The sequence below is a fragment of the Pomacea canaliculata genome, linkage group LG4 (assembly GCF_003073045.1).
Source record: "Pomacea canaliculata isolate SZHN2017 linkage group LG4, ASM307304v1, whole genome shotgun sequence".
NCBI lineage: Eukaryota > Metazoa > Mollusca > Gastropoda > Architaenioglossa > Ampullariidae > Pomacea > Pomacea canaliculata.
In genome coordinates, this window is record NC_037593.1 from 34,001,632 (window position 1) to 34,019,675 (window position 18,044).

The 18,044-nt window shown below is 44.5% G+C and overlaps 2 protein-coding genes across 3 annotated transcripts in view; one reads left to right on the forward strand and one right to left on the reverse strand.

The window, feature by feature from the left end:
- The window catches only part of LOC112562519 (PR domain zinc finger protein 14-like), a 12,258-nt gene extending 12,070 nt beyond the window's left edge, over positions 1-188 (reverse strand). Inside the window, 1 exon segment of the mRNA XM_025235800.1 lies at positions 89-188. Within this exon segment, the coding sequence (XP_025091585.1) occupies positions 89-188 (100 nt within the window).
- An 8,272-nt stretch (positions 189-8,460) lies between these two features.
- Positions 8,461-18,044, forward strand: part of LOC112561993 (E3 ubiquitin-protein ligase TRIM56-like) — a 34,332-nt gene continuing 24,748 nt past the window's right edge. Inside the window, exon 1 of one of the 2 annotated variants that reach the window (XM_025234893.1) lies at positions 8,461-8,552. In XM_025234893.1, coding sequence (XP_025090678.1) covers positions 8,539-8,552 — 14 coding nt within the window. In that variant the 5' untranslated portion in view covers positions 8,461-8,538. The remainder of the gene's footprint in view (positions 8,553-18,044) is intronic. The other variant, XM_025234892.1, reaches the window with a different exon arrangement.

An 18,044-nucleotide genomic window follows, 5' to 3' on the forward strand; every position in this document is an offset into this window, starting at 1 on the left:
TCATCACCCTATACTTAGTACGCAGTACGCTGCTGTGTCTGATAGTATGATTGCTGTAGCTGTAACATCTGACAACAGGACCACAGACCAATAGGGGGCAAAGTGACACTAGACATAGAGGACCGGTTCATCGCATAATCTCCAGCGCACAGAACAACCACAGGAACAATGTGAGGATCTCGTGGCATGTCTAGTCATGGCTTCAAAATGCAAAAAACACCACATAAATGTCTCTGCCTGTACTGCAGGCGATCAGTGTGTAGAAAATATCTTGTGTACCTGAGCAAGTCCTATTGCGTGTGAAATTTACCTCACGTGAATACAGCAGTGCTCCTTCCAGAGCTACACAAGGCGGTCCGAGGACTAGAGTGTTTTCACAACAGAACACTAAATAATTCGCAGCACTGTTAAGATAATTCTGTAAGGGCGGACCTGCTGACACTTGATCGCACGCTGCACCTTCGACTACATTCATCGCTTTATCAGAGAACTGCAGATTTGTGCGAATAAATGTGATTCTGGAGCTCACCAGCATCGACGGCATGTCGAAGAAACAAGTGGCTTCGACCCGCACTCGAACACCGGAGGGGTCCGCCCAGTGACGAAGTGGACCGAGCTCACAGCACTACCACGAATCAGTCCAGTGTGAGGACTGCAGGTGAGTGCCAAGCCCTTCTCAATATTGATCACCTAGGCCTCTCCTCATCCATTCATACATAAGCCTCCACATCATTGACCCACTTTTGACAAAGCCACTCGTCTCGTGACTCGATCCCACCGAGAATGATATAAGCCAGAACAGGAGTAGGCATGAGGGGAGGTCTATAAGGCGGAATTACGCGACTGGAAAGAATAATAGCCAAACCAAAGTGCTAGATCTCATGTGGATGTTTTCACGCATTAGTACTAAAGAATACGCTGGACGTAGAGACATTGAGCCCTCGTTAACACCATCAACCACACACCCATACTCACACCAAAAAAAACCCAGCTTGAATTGCCTCATCCCTCGACTTCCTGAAGAAAGCAGGAAAAGTAATGAGTCACAAGGAGGTTAATCAACTGCGTTTGTACACACCTACATCTTTGTGTATCTGTGTGTCTCTGTGTGTCTGTGTGAGTGAGAAAAAGGAGAGGAGTACGAGTCAGTGACATAACCACCTACAGTTGCTTGTCCTGTTTGCTCTTGTCTGCTTTTCGCGATTCTGTACCGTTTTTAGGTTGTGAGGCATGACTACCAATTGTCCTCGGTATGCAGAGAATTCTCTTTGTTTTGACATGGCCACAGCTGCTAGCTCCGTCGAAAGATGGTGAAGACAATCAGGCTACCGTATCAAGACCCCGTAGCCGATTCATTTGAGAGAATTTTAGTAGCTCAAGAATGGGAGGAATCAGCACTCCTGTCTGTACATACACACAGTATCATATAAACAAAAGTGCTAGCACGTCGCAGTAGCAACGGCTGATACAGCAACGTCACTAAATACCCTGTAAGGTGACTGCCACCTGCGTAGCTATACCAGCCCAAAAGCATACTCTAACCTCACCTTGTAGGCTTATAGATAGTTTTGTTGTATTTTAAGTTGTAAGCACCCTATCCGATCTTGTACAGCAACAGTAAGAAGTACTATACCTGTTGTTTTTCGTTGGATTGTAGAAGGTGAAGTAGCAGCCCACCTGCTGACAGCACAAAGCTACCAAGTAAATGACTGTGTAAATCCGAAAGCTGAGTATTCACCTGAAATGTTACTAACAAAGAAAGTTACTCAAATACCTGTGTAGAGATTAGTAGTTCCACCTTCTGTACAGCAGGCAAGTAGTCCCCTAATATACTTCCTGGGATTCGATTAAAGTGTGAGTACGCCATGCTGTGAACAAACAACAGTAACTAAGGTACACCCCCTGTTGTAGCACCAGTGAGTAGCACCTGCTTGTACAACAAAGTACTATACAACCTGTGTAGCTGAGTACACCTGCTTGTACAGCAACAAGTACTATACCTGTTAGGCGGGTAGCACCTGCTGTACAGCAAAGTACTATACCTGTGTAGGTGAGTAGCACCTGCTGTACAACAAAGTACTATACCTGTAGGTGAGTAGCACCTGCTGTACAGCAAAGTACTATACCTGTGTAGCACCTGCTGTACAGCAAAGTACTATACCTGTGTAGCACCTGCTGTACAGCAAAGTACTATACCTGTAGGCGGGTAGCACCTGCTGTACAACAAAGTACTATACCTGTAGATGAGTAGCACCTGCTGTACAGCAAAGTACTATACCTGTGTAGGTGAGTAGCACCTGCTGTACAACAAAGTACTATACCTGTAGATGAGTAGCACCTGCTGTACAGCAAAGTACTATACCTTAATGTGGTGGTGAGGTACACCTGCTGTACAGCACAAAAGTACTATACCTGTGTAGGTTGATAAGCAACTGCTGTAAATCACACAAATCGTACTATACCTGTAGAGCTGAGTTAGCACCTGCGTGTACAAAAACAAAGTAACTATAACTAATGTGAGTGAGTAGCACCTGCCACCAACAGTACAAAAAGTACTATACCGTGTAGGTGAGTAGCACCTGCTGTACAGCAAAAGTACTATACCTGTTAGGGAGTAGCACCTGGCTGTACATGCAAAAGTACTATACCTGTAGATGAGTAAGCACTGCTGTACAACAAAGTACTATACATGTTAGCCAACCTGCTGTAAACACAAGACTATACCTGTTGTGTAGCACTCCTGTAAACAAAGTACTATATACCTGTGTAGGTGAGTAGCACCTGCTGTTACAACAAAGTACTATACCTGTAGTGAGTAGCAACCTGCTGTACAGCAAAATACTATACCTGTGTCAGCCGTGAGTAGCACCTGCTTGTACAACAACTAGTACTAACCTGTTTTGTAGCACCTGCTGTACAAAAGTATTATACCTGTGTAGTGAGTAGCACCTGCTGTACAACAAAGTTACTATACCTGTAGGTGAGTAGCACCTGCTGTACAACAAAGTACCTATACCTGTGTAGGTGAGTAGCACTGCTGTACAACAAAGTACATACTACCTGTATGTGCAGTAACACCTGCTGTACAACAAAGTCATACCTGTGTATAACAACCTGCTGTACTTAATCCTGTGTATAAGCTATACGCAAGACTACTGCCTGTAAGTAGCACCTGCTGTACAGCATACCTGTAGTACTATAATACCTGTAGAAATGAGTAGCACCTGCTGTACAGCAAAGTACTATACCTGTGTAGCACCTGCTGTACAGCAAAGTACTATACCTGTGTAGGTGAGTAGCACCTGCTGTACAGCAAAGTACTATACCTGTGTAGCACCTGCTGTACAACAAAGTACTATACCTGTGTAGGTGAGTAGCACCTGCTGTACAGCAAAGACTATACCTGTGGTGAGCCTGCACCTGCTGTACAACAAAGTACTAATACCTGTGTAGGTGAGTAGCACCTGCTGTACAGGCAAAGTTATACCTGTAGTAGTAGGCACCTGCTGACAGCAAAGTACTATACCTGTGATAGGTGAGTAGCACTCTGTACAACAAAGTACTATACCTGTGTAGCACCGCCTGTACAACAAAGTATTATACTGTGTACTGTGTCAGCACAACAAAGTACTATACTGCCTGTAGGTGAGTACACCTGCCTGTAGTCAACAAAGTACATACCTGCTGCTGTACAACAAAGTACTCTATACCTGTAAGTAGTACACTTGCTGAACAAAGTACTATACCTGTGTAGGTGAGTAACTTGCTGTACCTACTATAGCTGTACAGCAAAGTACCTATACCTGTAGGTGAGTAGCACCTGCTGTACAACAAAGTACTATACCTGTTGTAGTGAGTAGCACCTGCCTAAGCTGTGTAGCACTGTCACAGACCAATACTATACTGTAGGTGGTAGCACCTGCTGTACAAACAAGTTATATCCTGTAGGTGAGTAAAGCACCTATCTATATTACCTGTGAGGGAGTATACAGCAAATGAAACCTGCTGCGTACACAAGTCTATAGCCTATGAGTAGCACTGCTGTACAAGCAAAGTAATATAGATAGGCCTGTGTAAGTCCCCAAATGCTGCAATACACAAATAATAAATAACACTGATGTAGCGTCGAGCAATAGTACTAAGTATGCTTGTATATAAAAACATGAACACATAAACAAGTGACTGTCAGCTGTACCTACCACCGCAAGAATAAAAGTAAAATGCCTGTAGGTGAGGTACTTGTACAGCAAAACGAACAATTAAATAACCGCCCTCGTGTTATACAAAATATGAGTAAACACCACCTGCTGTACCACCTACAAACACCTTAACAACTACCTTTAAGGCAAAACCTGTGTAGCAAACAAAGTACGTAGCACCCTCAATACATGCAGAAATGTGCTACAAGTATCACCCAACAAAATGTAGATGCCTGCTACCAACCACACCAGCAAAGTACTACGTGTAACCAAATGACAGTAATCATATCACTAATACTTCTCATATTAACATCCAAATTGTAGCTAGCACTCTTGTCTATACCTGCCAACACTGTACACAACAACAGGATACAATAACAATCACTGACAAACTAATAACATAAGCACCCCTTCTCCTCCACAAATGTACTAGCTGTAAGACTATCTGTAGGTGACCCTGCACCTGTAAACACAACAAAGCAAAGTACTATTAAAGACACCTGTGTAGTGAGTAGCACCTGCTGTCACAACAAAGTACTATACCTGTGTAGGTGAGTAGCACTGCTGTATATCATGACCAAATAAAAAACCCCTACACTGTAGTAGCTAACGCACACTATTCTACGAACAAATGTACTTTGTACTATACACCTGCTTTACAGCAAACGTACTCAAATAATAACACAACCAATGAGTAGGACATAAGAATACTGTCATACAAAAATCTGTATAATAATACAACTCATCTTGTATAACTTCGTGAGTTAGCAACCTGCTGATTTCCTGTACAAAGTCCAACATAAAAAAGTACACTCTATTATTAAAATTTAACTCTTATTATAAATATAAAAACTTTAAAGTCTTAAAGTATTATTACTGAATTTGACTTTGATGAGTAGCACCTGCTGTACAACGAATTTAAATACATATAAAATAGTACTATAAAATTTAGTTATTTGTCTATACCTGTGTAGGTGAGTAAATCAACCAACACTTATTATCCAAAACTAAATCCACACACCATAGCACGTGCAACCATTCCTCAAATATTCATAACATTAATAAACATAACAAACCAACAGTACAACAATATTACCATCATAATTCATTAGTTACAAGTGTAGGCGGTAGCACCTGCTGTACAACAAAGTACTATACCTGTGTAGGTGAGTAGCACCTGCTGTACAACAAAGTACTATACCTGTGTAGGTGAGTAGCACCTGCTGTACAGCAAAGTACTATACCTGTGTAGGTGAGTAGCACCTGCTGTACAACAAAGTACTATACCTGTGTAGGTGAGTAGCACCTGCTGTACAGCAAAGTACTATACCTGTGTAGGTGAGTAGCACCTGCTGTACAACAAAGTACTATACCTGTAGGCGGGTAGCACCTGCTGTACAACAAAGTACTATACCTGTAGGCGGGTAGCACCTGCTGTACAGCAAAGTACTATACCTGTAGGCGGGTATCACCTGCTGTCCGCACTCAGTTTTGGGTCAGGTGAACCACACAGGTGCGTGTACAGAACACAGGTGCTATGCTCTGCTGTTTGACTTCACCTGAGATGTTCCCAGACCTCTGTGATGTCCGATTTCGCACCTGAGCCGTAGACTCGCCTTGCAACAGGTGATGTAGTGACACTCCTCAGTCTGGTCATCACAGGCAGCGGGTCTGACACTGACTCACGGCTGTGGTCGTCTGCTCTCTGCTCTCTTGTGCGGTCCATCAAAGGGTCTGAAACTCATTCACACCTGACGGTCGTCCTGACAACGTATGAGGTCTATGAATGGGGGAGGTGGTTGTAAAGGTGGGGCCTGTGGAGAGGAAACTAATCATGTTTACATTTGGATTAACACCAACCATGATATTAACAGAATACTAATCAGCATGAATGTTAATGAGCTAACAAGTGTCAGTGAGCTGTGCACAGCTTGCACCACTCACCTGTCAGACAACACTGTGCTCACAAAAAGACTATTCACCCTGAATAACTACCCCGGGTGGCTTTTACCTGTCGCTTCTTCCCTTCAACGCTCCTCAGATTAGTACACAGTACACTGTAGTCTTGTCTACAGTACACTGTAGTATCACCTACAATACACTGTAGTCTTGTCTACAATACACTGTAGTCTTGTCTACAGTACACTGTAGTATCATCTACAGTACACTGTAGTATCACATACAATACACACTGTAACCTACAGAACGCCTTAGACATGATGAGAAAAGACTGTTACAAGTGGAACCTGACAGTGAACCCTGACAAAACTAAAATAGTTTTATGTTCCCCGAGGTAAAATAAGAAACCAACATTTATATACAACGGTGAGAAACTTGAAAAAGACTTTTTGTCTTTCTTGGCCTGGAGCTGAATTATAATAACACGGTTCTTGTAGCACAACAAGATTCCTATGACAGAGCCTCAACAGCCATGTTTGCCAGTAACACAATGTCAACAGTCACAACTGCCACTCGATCTACCAACTCCACATGTTTGATACAACTGTCCTTCCAGTACTTACCTATGTGAAATATGGACACCAGCAACTAGTGGTGTTTGTGTTAAGCTACAGATAAGATTTGACAAAATGATCCTCAAAGTAGAGAAAGTCCACGACATGCTTGGAGAGTGTGGTCACTTCCCTGTTAGTCTTGTAATTAAAAGTAGAATGCTCAGCTTCTGGTTTATGTTGATTGTTGCAAATAGCAGTAATCAACTAGCAAACATTGTGTACACAATACTCTTAAACTTTCGTGAAACAAATATCCGTCAGTCTAACTATATCAGTGCTGTCAGACAACCAGACCTTGCAATATATTGTGGAATATGGATAAACCAGCAAAACATAAACATGTCATGTGAGTAGTTCCAGAAGATAGTAGATAGGTCTCTTCATGACCAGTATACTGAGAACTGGATAGGAGAACTAGACTCCAACAAATACATTCAAATGATAGAATGTTTAAAAGTACTTTTTTTACTAGAACCCTACTTAAAAATACTCGCCGCCTCATGACTATCTCCCTTTAATGAAAGTGAGGTCAGTGACTAAGTGATTCCCAGTGAATAAATGTGGGTGGGTAGGCGGGTGTGAGTGAGACACTCTACTGGGATGGAAGTGTGTTCATATGTACAGCACTCCTTGCAGTTAAAGAGAGAGTCAAGAACACAGAATGTATGTGAAGGACAGAGCGAGAGAGAACAAAAGCATGTTTATCCTTTGTTTACATGTGTTTGTATATTTTAATTCACTTGACTGTATATGCAGGTATGTATGAGGAGGCTGGCAGAGGGAAGGAATGAGTGGATGATGGAAAGAGTTTGCTTCTCTTTTTATTTTGTTGTTGTTGCTGCTGCTGCTCTGTTGGTTTGTTTCTGTTTTGGTTTTCATTAGCTGTCATAAACCAGGCAGTGAGTGTGAGTGTGAGTGTGACTAATAAACACTATGTGTTGAGATAGGAATGTGTCAACAAGCATGCATACTTGTTTAATATCTCAATACACCTTACAGGGTGACAGTATAAAGAATCTTGAATCTTGTAGTATTGTCTGCATCTCTTTGAATTGTTTGTTTCCACACAGCACTCCTTTCTTAACATTGTTTTGCACATTGTAATGTCTGTCACGCAAACTACTCCAGTTTTAATGTTTTCTACTGCACCAGCTTTTAGTGTTTCAATAGGTACAGGCCTATGTCTTAAAAAGTATGCGACTGCAGTCTGCATCAATATCAGACTGTTTCAATGCATCATAAAGACTGATGGCTAACTACAAGTGACCCTGTAGCACACTTTATTGTGACAAACGCTTCTTGACAAGACCTGATGACAAGAGGACAGTTGAGGGGTCGAAGGAAATCCAGCAGCTGACCACCAGCAAGCAGCACCCGGGGAAATAGTTCATTAAAGTACCTTTCTAAGATGAAAGAGCTCGCCAAAGTTCCAGACATATTGAATGACAATAGCTGAGCAGAAAGCAGGAAGAAGTAAATGACAGGAGACAACATTTAAAGAGGTTAGAGTAGCGGCCCCCAGACTCCTTAGTTTGTTTTGCTCAAGTCTTTAATCGTTTGTTCAGATCTTATTGTCATGAACATTTTCTTGTTCTTATTACTGTGTCTATTTCTACGTTAACAATGTCTTGACCTTTGTCATAAATAATACTGTTGCGTAACCACCTGAGTGTGCTATTAATAACTGACCTCACTGACCTCTCTGTTCTCACCAACCGGCCTGTGGCTACGTCACTGCTGTGCATTCAGCGCCACCTGTCGATGAAATGGCGAACTACCTGGGGTAAGTGGACGTGTGCTGCACCACCCCCGCCCTCTTCGCTGTCATGACCTCGCACAGGTACGCGTGCCCCCCCTCGTGCCCCTCCCCATCACCTGGCTTTTCAAGACTTTTCAAAGCTGCTCCTGCGTGCGACCCTCTCCTACACCAGTCACGTGACCACTGAGTCCATCAGATCTGTGTTTGGGTGGTTTGTTCCTTCCCCTTGGGTACTTGCACATACTCCTCCCCTTCTGTGTCCTTGACTCCTCACCCCCCGCTGTGTCCTTGACTGTCGCCATCAGCGCGCGGCAGCAGCCGTGACCTGGATCCCGCCATGTGTTTGAGTTGTGTGACTAGTCGCATCTCCTCCTCACCGCATGCCGACAGTCGACGCACGTGCTTGAGTAGATGAGTAGAAAGCGTGAGTGTAGCTCAGTGTAGTGCTGGACTGTGTGTGGAGGAAGACCTTCACACTCTCCCTTGGACTGTCGGCGCTTTGATGCCCAGAATAGTAAGACGGCTGAAGTAGGAGGTATAAACATTTTGTTGCCGACACGAGAGGCGCGAGGAAGGTGAGACTGCAGGGTGAGCAGTGTAGACAAGTCTCTTTGTTGTCTGACTGCTGCGGACAAACACACCTTCAGTCTCTCAACTGTCGAGTGTTTTCCGCCACAGGAAGGTGTGTGCTTTATCTGATGGAGAGATGGAGAGATGGAGAGATGGAGAGATCCGTGTGTGCGTGAGTCCTGACAGACATTGGAGTTCAAGTGCAGCCAGCCACAGCTTGTCCTCGCTAAGTTTCGCTTTTAAAATGTCTAGAAAAGTTTGTTAAAGTGTGGACACAGTGTGTGACGATGGCAAGCAAGACTGTCATGACGCTGTAAACACGTGTAAACAAACACTGTTGATGTACACAAGCACGTGGAGAGAAGCTGCTTGTGTTTACTGTTTGAGGAATGATGTGGTTACCTCGCCATACCTCCCACTCACACTCACACTCAGTCACACTCACACACAGACTCACACACACACACACACTCACACTCTCACTCACACACACACTCACTCACTCACTCACACACACACTCACTCACTCACTCACACACTCACACACACTCACATACACACACTCACACTCACTCACACACACAAACTCTACATTCCCAACCTGCGTGTCATCCTGCATAGAACATGACCCTGTGACCCTGTGACCCTGTGACCAACCTACAGGTGTATCAACAATAAACATGGGAGTTGAACCTAAGGTCCCTGAAAATGCCAGATTGTTGTCATCTGACACAACAATATCTGTCCGTTGTTTACCGTTTGTCTGCAATCTTTCAATTTCCTGTCAAAGACCCATCTGACTGCCAGAGGCCTCCTCCTCTCTTTCCTCGTCCTTCTTGTCTTTCTTCTCGTCTTGACGACTGCTGCGTGTTCACCTTGTCTTCGTCAGCCTTCTGGCAAGATGGGTGTGTGGGTGTGTGGGCGTGTGGGCCTGTGGGCCTGTGGGCCTGTGGGTCACTGACATCTACATCCGCCAGGTGAGGCTGTAGAGACCAGGCGTCTGCTCCATCGTCTGCCTGTCAACATGTTGAGGCCAGGAGCAGGAGACTTGTCACAACTTGTATCAGCTTCAGTCGACACGATGAAGGTTCGAACCCACGGATTGTGTGGCGAGGTCTGTTTACTAAGGTTGTTTACTAAAACAAACATTTACTGTAAAACGTTGCCGTTAAGATGTCGCTTGTGGCGGTCACGAGGTCCAGCTGTTGACCTAAATATTCACTCAAAAACAAAACAAAACTAACAATTATATAATATATTCTTTAAACCTTTAGCTGCTCAATCCTGTAGGAATGTTTAGTAACATTTTATTTAGTGTGTCCTGCAGTAATTCACTTCGCTGGATGTGTACAGGGATCCGATGCTCTCATGTCCCCAGTGGGAACAAGGGGCACAGTGGGCGCCATGTCTCTCGTAGGAAGACAAGCGATGAGCAGGAGGATGAGAATGAAGGGTGTGTCATAGGTCAAGGTGTTGTCACACCTTTGCTGAGGTGTAAACAAGCTCCAGTATGCCATGAGGTGCATGTGGACAGTGGCTCGACCTCCTGTGACCCGCTTGTGACACAACGAACATGAACGTGTTTGGCGCTGTTTGTGACAACAGGCTCAAGCAGTCCTCGTCGATGGAAAGGAAAACGATGAAAAAAGAAGACAGAGGTTACTTGGATGCCGTAAACAATGTCATGGCAGTGACATGGCACGATAACCAGTGTGTTGCAGCTCCAGACTGCAATGGTTGGAAACCGTTGGGAGGGCAGGAAGGTGGCGCCGTGCCAAACCCTGTGCAGCTGACATTCCACAGACTTGCATGATGGTCACGTGGGTGGTGTACACCTCCTGGACAGGCTACTCTCCTCCAGTCTTTCCTTCAAAGAAGTGAGAGCCACTGCTAGTCACTAGCATCAACGTGGCGTTGATGTTGAAGCTCGTTTGACCATCTGCAGCAACCACAGCATCAGGCGCCATCGTCAGGTGAGGCGTCTGGTGAGCCAGTCAGTGATGGGAGGTGTGATGACAACAGTCATCATCTTGTCTCATGGGGAAATCACGGGTGATGCAGGCTGGGCAAGAGCGATGCTGGTGTGATGTGATCTGTGAAGTCCCTCTCCATCTCCTCTGTCAACATCAGCATCTCACCCGCTGAGGTCTGCGACATCCACTAGTCTCACAACACATTTCAGTCAAACGTGGTGTGGAGCTACACAACACTGACGACATTATTAGTCACTAGAGTAGTTGTTGACAACAATAAAACTGTTGTTGCCAACTAGGACCACAGGACCACATCGGCCCCTTGTTTCCACACGGAACAGAGCGCCATCTTGTGTGTAAACAATATCAACAAGGAGGAGGAGAAGGAAGCTCACAAGCCTCGCTATGAAGCTGGTGGCGGATGGCGGAGATACGAAAATAACAACTTCCTTCATCCGGTCACACATCCACACATCAACAGGCGCCGTCACAACACACAGCAACTGTTTTAAGGCCACGTGCAGCCCGCAAACTTCAAACGTGCCGATCCGCACAGGTGTCTGTGAGTGTTGTCACCGCTAGGTACAGGTGTCTGTGAGTGTTGTCACCGCTAGGTACAGGTGTCTGTGATTGTTGTCACCGCTAGGTACAGGTGTCTGTGATTGTTGTCACCGCTAGGTACAGGTGTCTGTGAACTCACCGCTAGGTACAGGTGTCTGTGATTTACGTCACCTCTAGGTACAGGTGTCTGTGATTGACGTCACCGCTAGGTACAGGTGTCTGTGAACTCACCGCTAGGTACAGGTGTCTGTGATTGTTGTCACCGCTAGGTACAGGTGTCTGTGATTGTTGTCACCGCTAGGTACAGGTGTCTGTGAACTCACCGCTAGGTACAGGTGTCTGTGATTTACGTCACCTCTAGGTACAGGTGTCTGTGATTGACGTCACCGCTAGGTACAGGTGTCTGTGAACTCACCGCTAGGTACAGGTGTCTGTGATTGACGTCACCGCTAGGTACAGGTGTCTGTGATTGACGTCACCGCTAGGTACAGGTGTCTGTGAGTGTTTGATCTCAACGCAGGTGTATGCCAACTTTCGGTGTTGTTGTTTGTTGTGTACAAACAATTTTCTGCAGCGATGGACTCCGCGTGTTGTTGCCGAGTGCAGGCGACAGTCGTTGTGGTAGTTACACAAGTCGCCTGCAGTAAGTCCCTGGTGTACATACAACCTGTGTCTGACCTGTAGGTGTCTGTCATTATCTTCTCGCATTACACACTAGCCAGTGTGTCCGGCCTTGTCTACAGTCGCTGACAGGCTGTGCGCTCAGTGCGGACCAGATCCGACCTTGTGTACCACAGGGGAGAGAAGCAGTGCAGTGCTGCCGGCAGCAACAGTTGTCTCCCTCGCACAGAGTACACTTCCAATAATAATAATCTTTGTCACAATTTCCTGTGTACATTTTTCTTGTTTGGAGCCACCGGGACATCGTTATAAGCGGGCTGAACTTTAACTTTTAAAACGTATGTCGGGGTAAGGGTGGGCCGCCGCCAACGTGCCAACAAGTCGACCTGCAGACTCCAGGAGACCCACACCCACCGCATCACTCTTCCCTCCTGTCCTCGCAGCTCGGAGTCTTGACTTCTACCCGAGAGAACGCAGACGCTGACCGTTACCCACAGGTGGCGCTGCGAGCTGTTGCCAGACGTCTGCCAACAAGAAGTTCCACTTCACTAGCATCCTGTCATCCTCACCATCCTGAGGTCAGACAGCAGACCTGCCATGGTGCATTCCTCTCGCGTGCCGGCAGCTCAGAGTGTCGTCTGCTTGTAAACAAGGCCACGTGGTGTCGACAGCAACGAGGCTCAGCCCAGGCTCGGGTACCCTACCTGTCTGACAGCCTGGCCTCGGTGAGAACACCACACCAGTGACTCACCTGTGTGACGTCAGTCCCTGTAAACAAGGCTACCTGCAGCATCAAAGCACTGGCAGCCCTGTGGTGGAGTTGTTTATACGCAAGGTACGGTGTTAAGGAAGGAGGGAGGAAGGGAGGACGAAAAGCTGCTGGACGTTGGCCCTCGAGATCTGAGTATGGCGGGCAGGTGGGATGCTTCTAGCCTCCAGCACGGGTACCTACCCGAGACAACAAATCGTCCTCATGTACAGGGTGTCATGGTGATAAACACTTCCTTCATCGCAGTGGATCTTGTGTACATGACGGTGTAAACAATCGCGTCGTCAACATCTGCAGCCTTATCATCCGGTATACCTAGTTCTCTCATCACATTATCATCACCTCGACATCTCTGTGTAGTTGTCTCAGTCACTCATCGCTCTGTGTGTCTTTCATCCTATCACTATATTCTCCTATATTCTCATAATATAGCTCATTACTGTATAGTGTCTCTGTCAACTCATCATCTCTTTGTAGTTGTCTCAGTCATTTCCTCATATCCATCCCTCTATAACATCTCTATACTCTCATCACTATATACCTGTCTCTGTTTATCCTATACAGGTGTCATGCCCTCAGTGTCACGAGCTGTATTATGGTCTTGCATCCTGTGTCAAAGACGGTTTGCTATCAGTTGCCGTGCAGACGTCACCTGATACTCTAGTCAGTCTAGTGTAAGTAGTTGTAGGATGTATCCTGTCTTGTATCCTGTGTCAAAGACAGTTTGCTATCAGTTGCCGTGCAGACGTCACCTGATACTCTAGTCAGTCTAGTGTAAGTAGTTGTAGGATGTATCCTGTCTTGTATCCTGTGTCAAAGACAGTTTGCTATCAGTTGCCGTGCAGACGTCACCTGATACTCTAGTCAGTCTAGTGTAAGTAGTTGTAGGATGTATCCTGTCTTGTATCCTGTGTCAAAGACAGTTTGCTATCAGTTGCCGTGCAGACGTCACCTGATACTCTAGTCAGTCTAGTGTAAGTAGTTGTAGGATGTATCCTGTCTTGTATCCTGTGTCAAAGACAGTTTGCTATCAGTTGCCGTGCAGACGTCGCCACCAGTTGTCTGTGACGACATCCTCGACAACACCATGTTTGTACCACGGAGGTGACCCGGGGTGCTCAGCACACCTCGCACTGGGTGCCGTCCCCCACGTGTACACACCCTGTTGCGCGGCCTGGATGCAAGGGATACAACTCCATCACAAGGAACTCGGCAGAAATTACTTCCCTTGTGCCAGCCTGGCTGACGAGGTGTGGCTGACTTTGACAACACGAAAACACAAAACACAAGTGAGAATAATGAGAAAATGTACATGAACACGACTAAAGATGGAGGGAACCAAACAGGCTGATGGGGCAATCACAAAGTAGCAGGGGTCAAAGTTCGCCAGTCTACAACAAGTCTACAGACCACACTTCTTGATGCTGTGGGTCTCCAGGCAGCAAAACAAACAAACAAACAGAAAGTGTGTGTGTGTTTGGTCGGTCGGTCGGTCGGTCGGTCGGGTGAGGGGGAGATAGAAGGCCAAAGGTGATAACTAACCCTCAACAGTCAGAGGAGAGAAGGCGACAACCGTTTATTGTTTCAGGGAAAGAGGAGAGCATCGGCATGGCGCTGTGCAGCCTTCTTCTCCTCCTTGCCTGGCACTAACAGGAAGTGACGTAAATTTCAGTACAATCATCGCGCTGTCTAACAGGAAGTGACGTAAATCAACACATTCCTTGCATGTCTAAGATGAAGTGACGTAAACAGCACATTGCTCACAGGTCTTAGAGGAAGTGACGTACACTTCAGGACATTCCTCACACTGTCTAACAGGAAGTGAACGTGAAATACATCTCTCGCGCCTCACTTGACTGGTGCACGACGAGAACATTTATACCTCCATTCTTGTCTCGCACCTTCTCTGTGGGCAGAAGGGGGGAACAGAGTTGCACTGTGTGTGGGGGAGGAGGGAATAGACTGCCACTGTGTGTGCAGATTGTGTAGAGGAGGGAGGTGAGACAGAGAGCATCTGTAGACATCTGTAGCCCCGCCCAGGTGGGGGTGTCGGTGCTGCTAGCTGCTCCCAACACTCGTGAGAAACTTTTAGTCTCCTGGCGATAAGCACCAGGGCTCCGGTGCATAGGCGGTCTTAACTTTTCGTCTTAAGATGCCTTGCTTAACTCGCTTTTCGTCTTGGCTAAGTTCGCTGTCTCAAGCCTGTTGCATGAGCGATCTCAGCCCTTTGCTTAGCTGAGAACCGGGTCAGGTCAGCGCGGCGGTCGAGGTCGGCGATATAAATAAATTCGTCCGGGAGCGGCCTTGCCAACCGTATATTCCACCAATGAAACTGCGCCACAGCGATGGTGCCGAGCGCGAAATTCGTCTGCATACCATGGCTGAAACGAAGTAGGGATGTGCGACAGCGAAATATTAGTCTTAATCGAGGAGGTTACCAGGGAGAAGAAGAGGCTTTACCAGAAAAGAAAAAAGATGAAATAAGAAAGAAAATGAAACAATTTAAAATCTTCCACAATTTCATCTCGCAGTCGTCAAAAACATCCACCAACGGGCGGGGGCAACCACCAGAAACACCAGTGATAAACGGAGAAAGTGATAAATATTTTAGATGATTGCAGACACCTGATGGACGGCATAAACATCGAAGCTTAGTCATTTTGTTTACCTGTGTAGACTTATTTTTTACACGTCTGTGTCATCCGCAGAAAAAGCTCTAGATACCGAGAGAATGCAAATGCAAAGCCGATAGTCAGCACACAACAGCCCGTTTAGAAAATAAATATTTCCATCCGAAATACATTTATTTAAAATGACTAGGTACATTTCTCATTTAGATTTTGTGACAGGTGGTGAATCATTTACACTGGTTCCTCAAGAAGTCTTTTATGATAGGGGAGAGTAATAAAATAATATTGACATATGTAGGAGGTGCAATATATGTACTCATGTAGAACACCCCAGTTCCATCTTCTAATTCAATAATGGAAATGCTTTTGTTAGAAGTATATGCATATGTATTATTTTCTTGCATAACAAGCAAGAAGGAATTGAACATTTCAGACGATGTTTTCAAATGGGAAATTTTAAAAATGTACTTTATATCACATAGATATTCCTGATGGTAAGTTTGAACAAAACATAAAATATTAAGGAAAAGCACCAATGTTTTTGTACTTTACTTCCAAAGCTGGCTTAAAATTATAAATTGTTTAATTCAAGTGCCAAACACAGACTATGACATAATTTGGGAGATGTACACAGCAGGTTTGTCTTTACATCCACAGTCAATTTGGACATTTAACCAGTTTTAACTACAAGTCTAATACATGTTACAGTACCAGTGTTCTACAGTTTAGATTCCAGTAGACACTGATCAGCTTCTGAGTGACATGGATGTGCAGTGTCTACATTCTTTACCAGTTGCATGTTATCAAGTTCTGAAATAGCTATACCTGGGTCCAGTGAAAAGTGCTAAATATTAACTCTAAAGAGAAAAACGTGTCCTTCACAATCCCACCAGCAGCATGTAGTAAATATCAACATTACTGCTTTTTATAGTTACTTGGCATCACAAAGAATAACAAGCAAGATAATAATCTATTTATATAGAAACCTTACACAGAAGAGTAATTCAAGCAATACCTTTACATAACCTAATGGCTAATGCAATGGTAAGTACTCAGTGCTCCTTGTCAAATTGTCATGAATCAATTTCTAAAAAATATTTCTTTCATGCAGCATCAACACCACTGAGAGCCAGAGAGCAATATTCAAAGCTGTCAAAGTGGCTTATGCATAGACAGTTGCACATTTCTGAAAAAAATCTTTTTGACTGTCAGATAAAACACACCAAGGTTATGTACCAAGCAGCCAGTATTCCATCCGTCAACTGAGTCATCTGAAGAAAACAAAATACCTGATGATGCAAAAGAATCCACAACAAAGATTAAAGAAAGAAAAACTTTGTATCTCCTGGACAGTGAACTTGATCATGTTAAAAAAGAATCGCAATTGATGGAAATCAAAATAAATCTGGCACAGGCTGAGGTAACAAATATTACATGGAAAAACAGATGGAAAATGAATTGGTAATGCCGGCTGCTCAACGTGTTGACCAACTGGTTGAGGCGGATGCTGCTATTCAGCCAAAGTCAAATTGAATAATAAATGCTGTGACCATTCAGTTAGAAATTCTGACAGCACTATGGAACACCTGATGATTTTTGCTGCTTTGGCAGGGATGTATCTGATGTCACACAATATATTCTGGAGCATTGGATATTAAAGGGGAGGAGTTTATGTATTTCTAAACCATGATGCAAACAAAAGGGTGCAATATATTACAACATGGAGTAAAGACACATACTAACCAGCCCACAAGCAAAACTTGTGCATTTTAAACCTGACAAAGCAAAGACAGTATTTATCATAGTTGTTCCTGAAGAAAATGGAACCAATTTTTGAGAACATCATTAATTTGGTTCTCTCAATGGTGTCACTTGTTGAGCTGTGGGCACAGTTGAACTTTTCCTTGACTCTAGTGTCTGCATTTTAAAAAAAGGGGATACTAAGCCAATCAGTCAGTGGGTAGCCACTGTCTCCCATATTCATCCCATGTCAATGCCAAAAGTGTCAGCCACTACAACTTGCATTATGCCTTGTTGCATAAAATTGTAATGCCACCATCACCTGCAAAAGACAGGAAACATTATTGACCTCAATGATTTATATATTTTAGTACTCACATCTCAACGAAGCTGTCCATTTTTAGTTAAAAAGGACGATGTGAACATTAACCTATTATGATTATTTACCTCTTGAGCCACATGCTTACAACTTGAGGCATACTGCAAGAAACTGCCTGTCAAATTGATGTATTAAATCAAACTATATCGGAGATTCTGGGTGCTCTGCTACTTTATTCTGTGTTGTTTTACTTAAATACAATGACATCAATTTTTTAATAATGTTAAGGTTAATAATACTCTAAAACAATACTTGGAGCACAGTGGATGGGCCAGAATTGTGCCTCTGCTCATATGAGCCAAGTATAGCAAACTGTGAATTTTCTTGGAT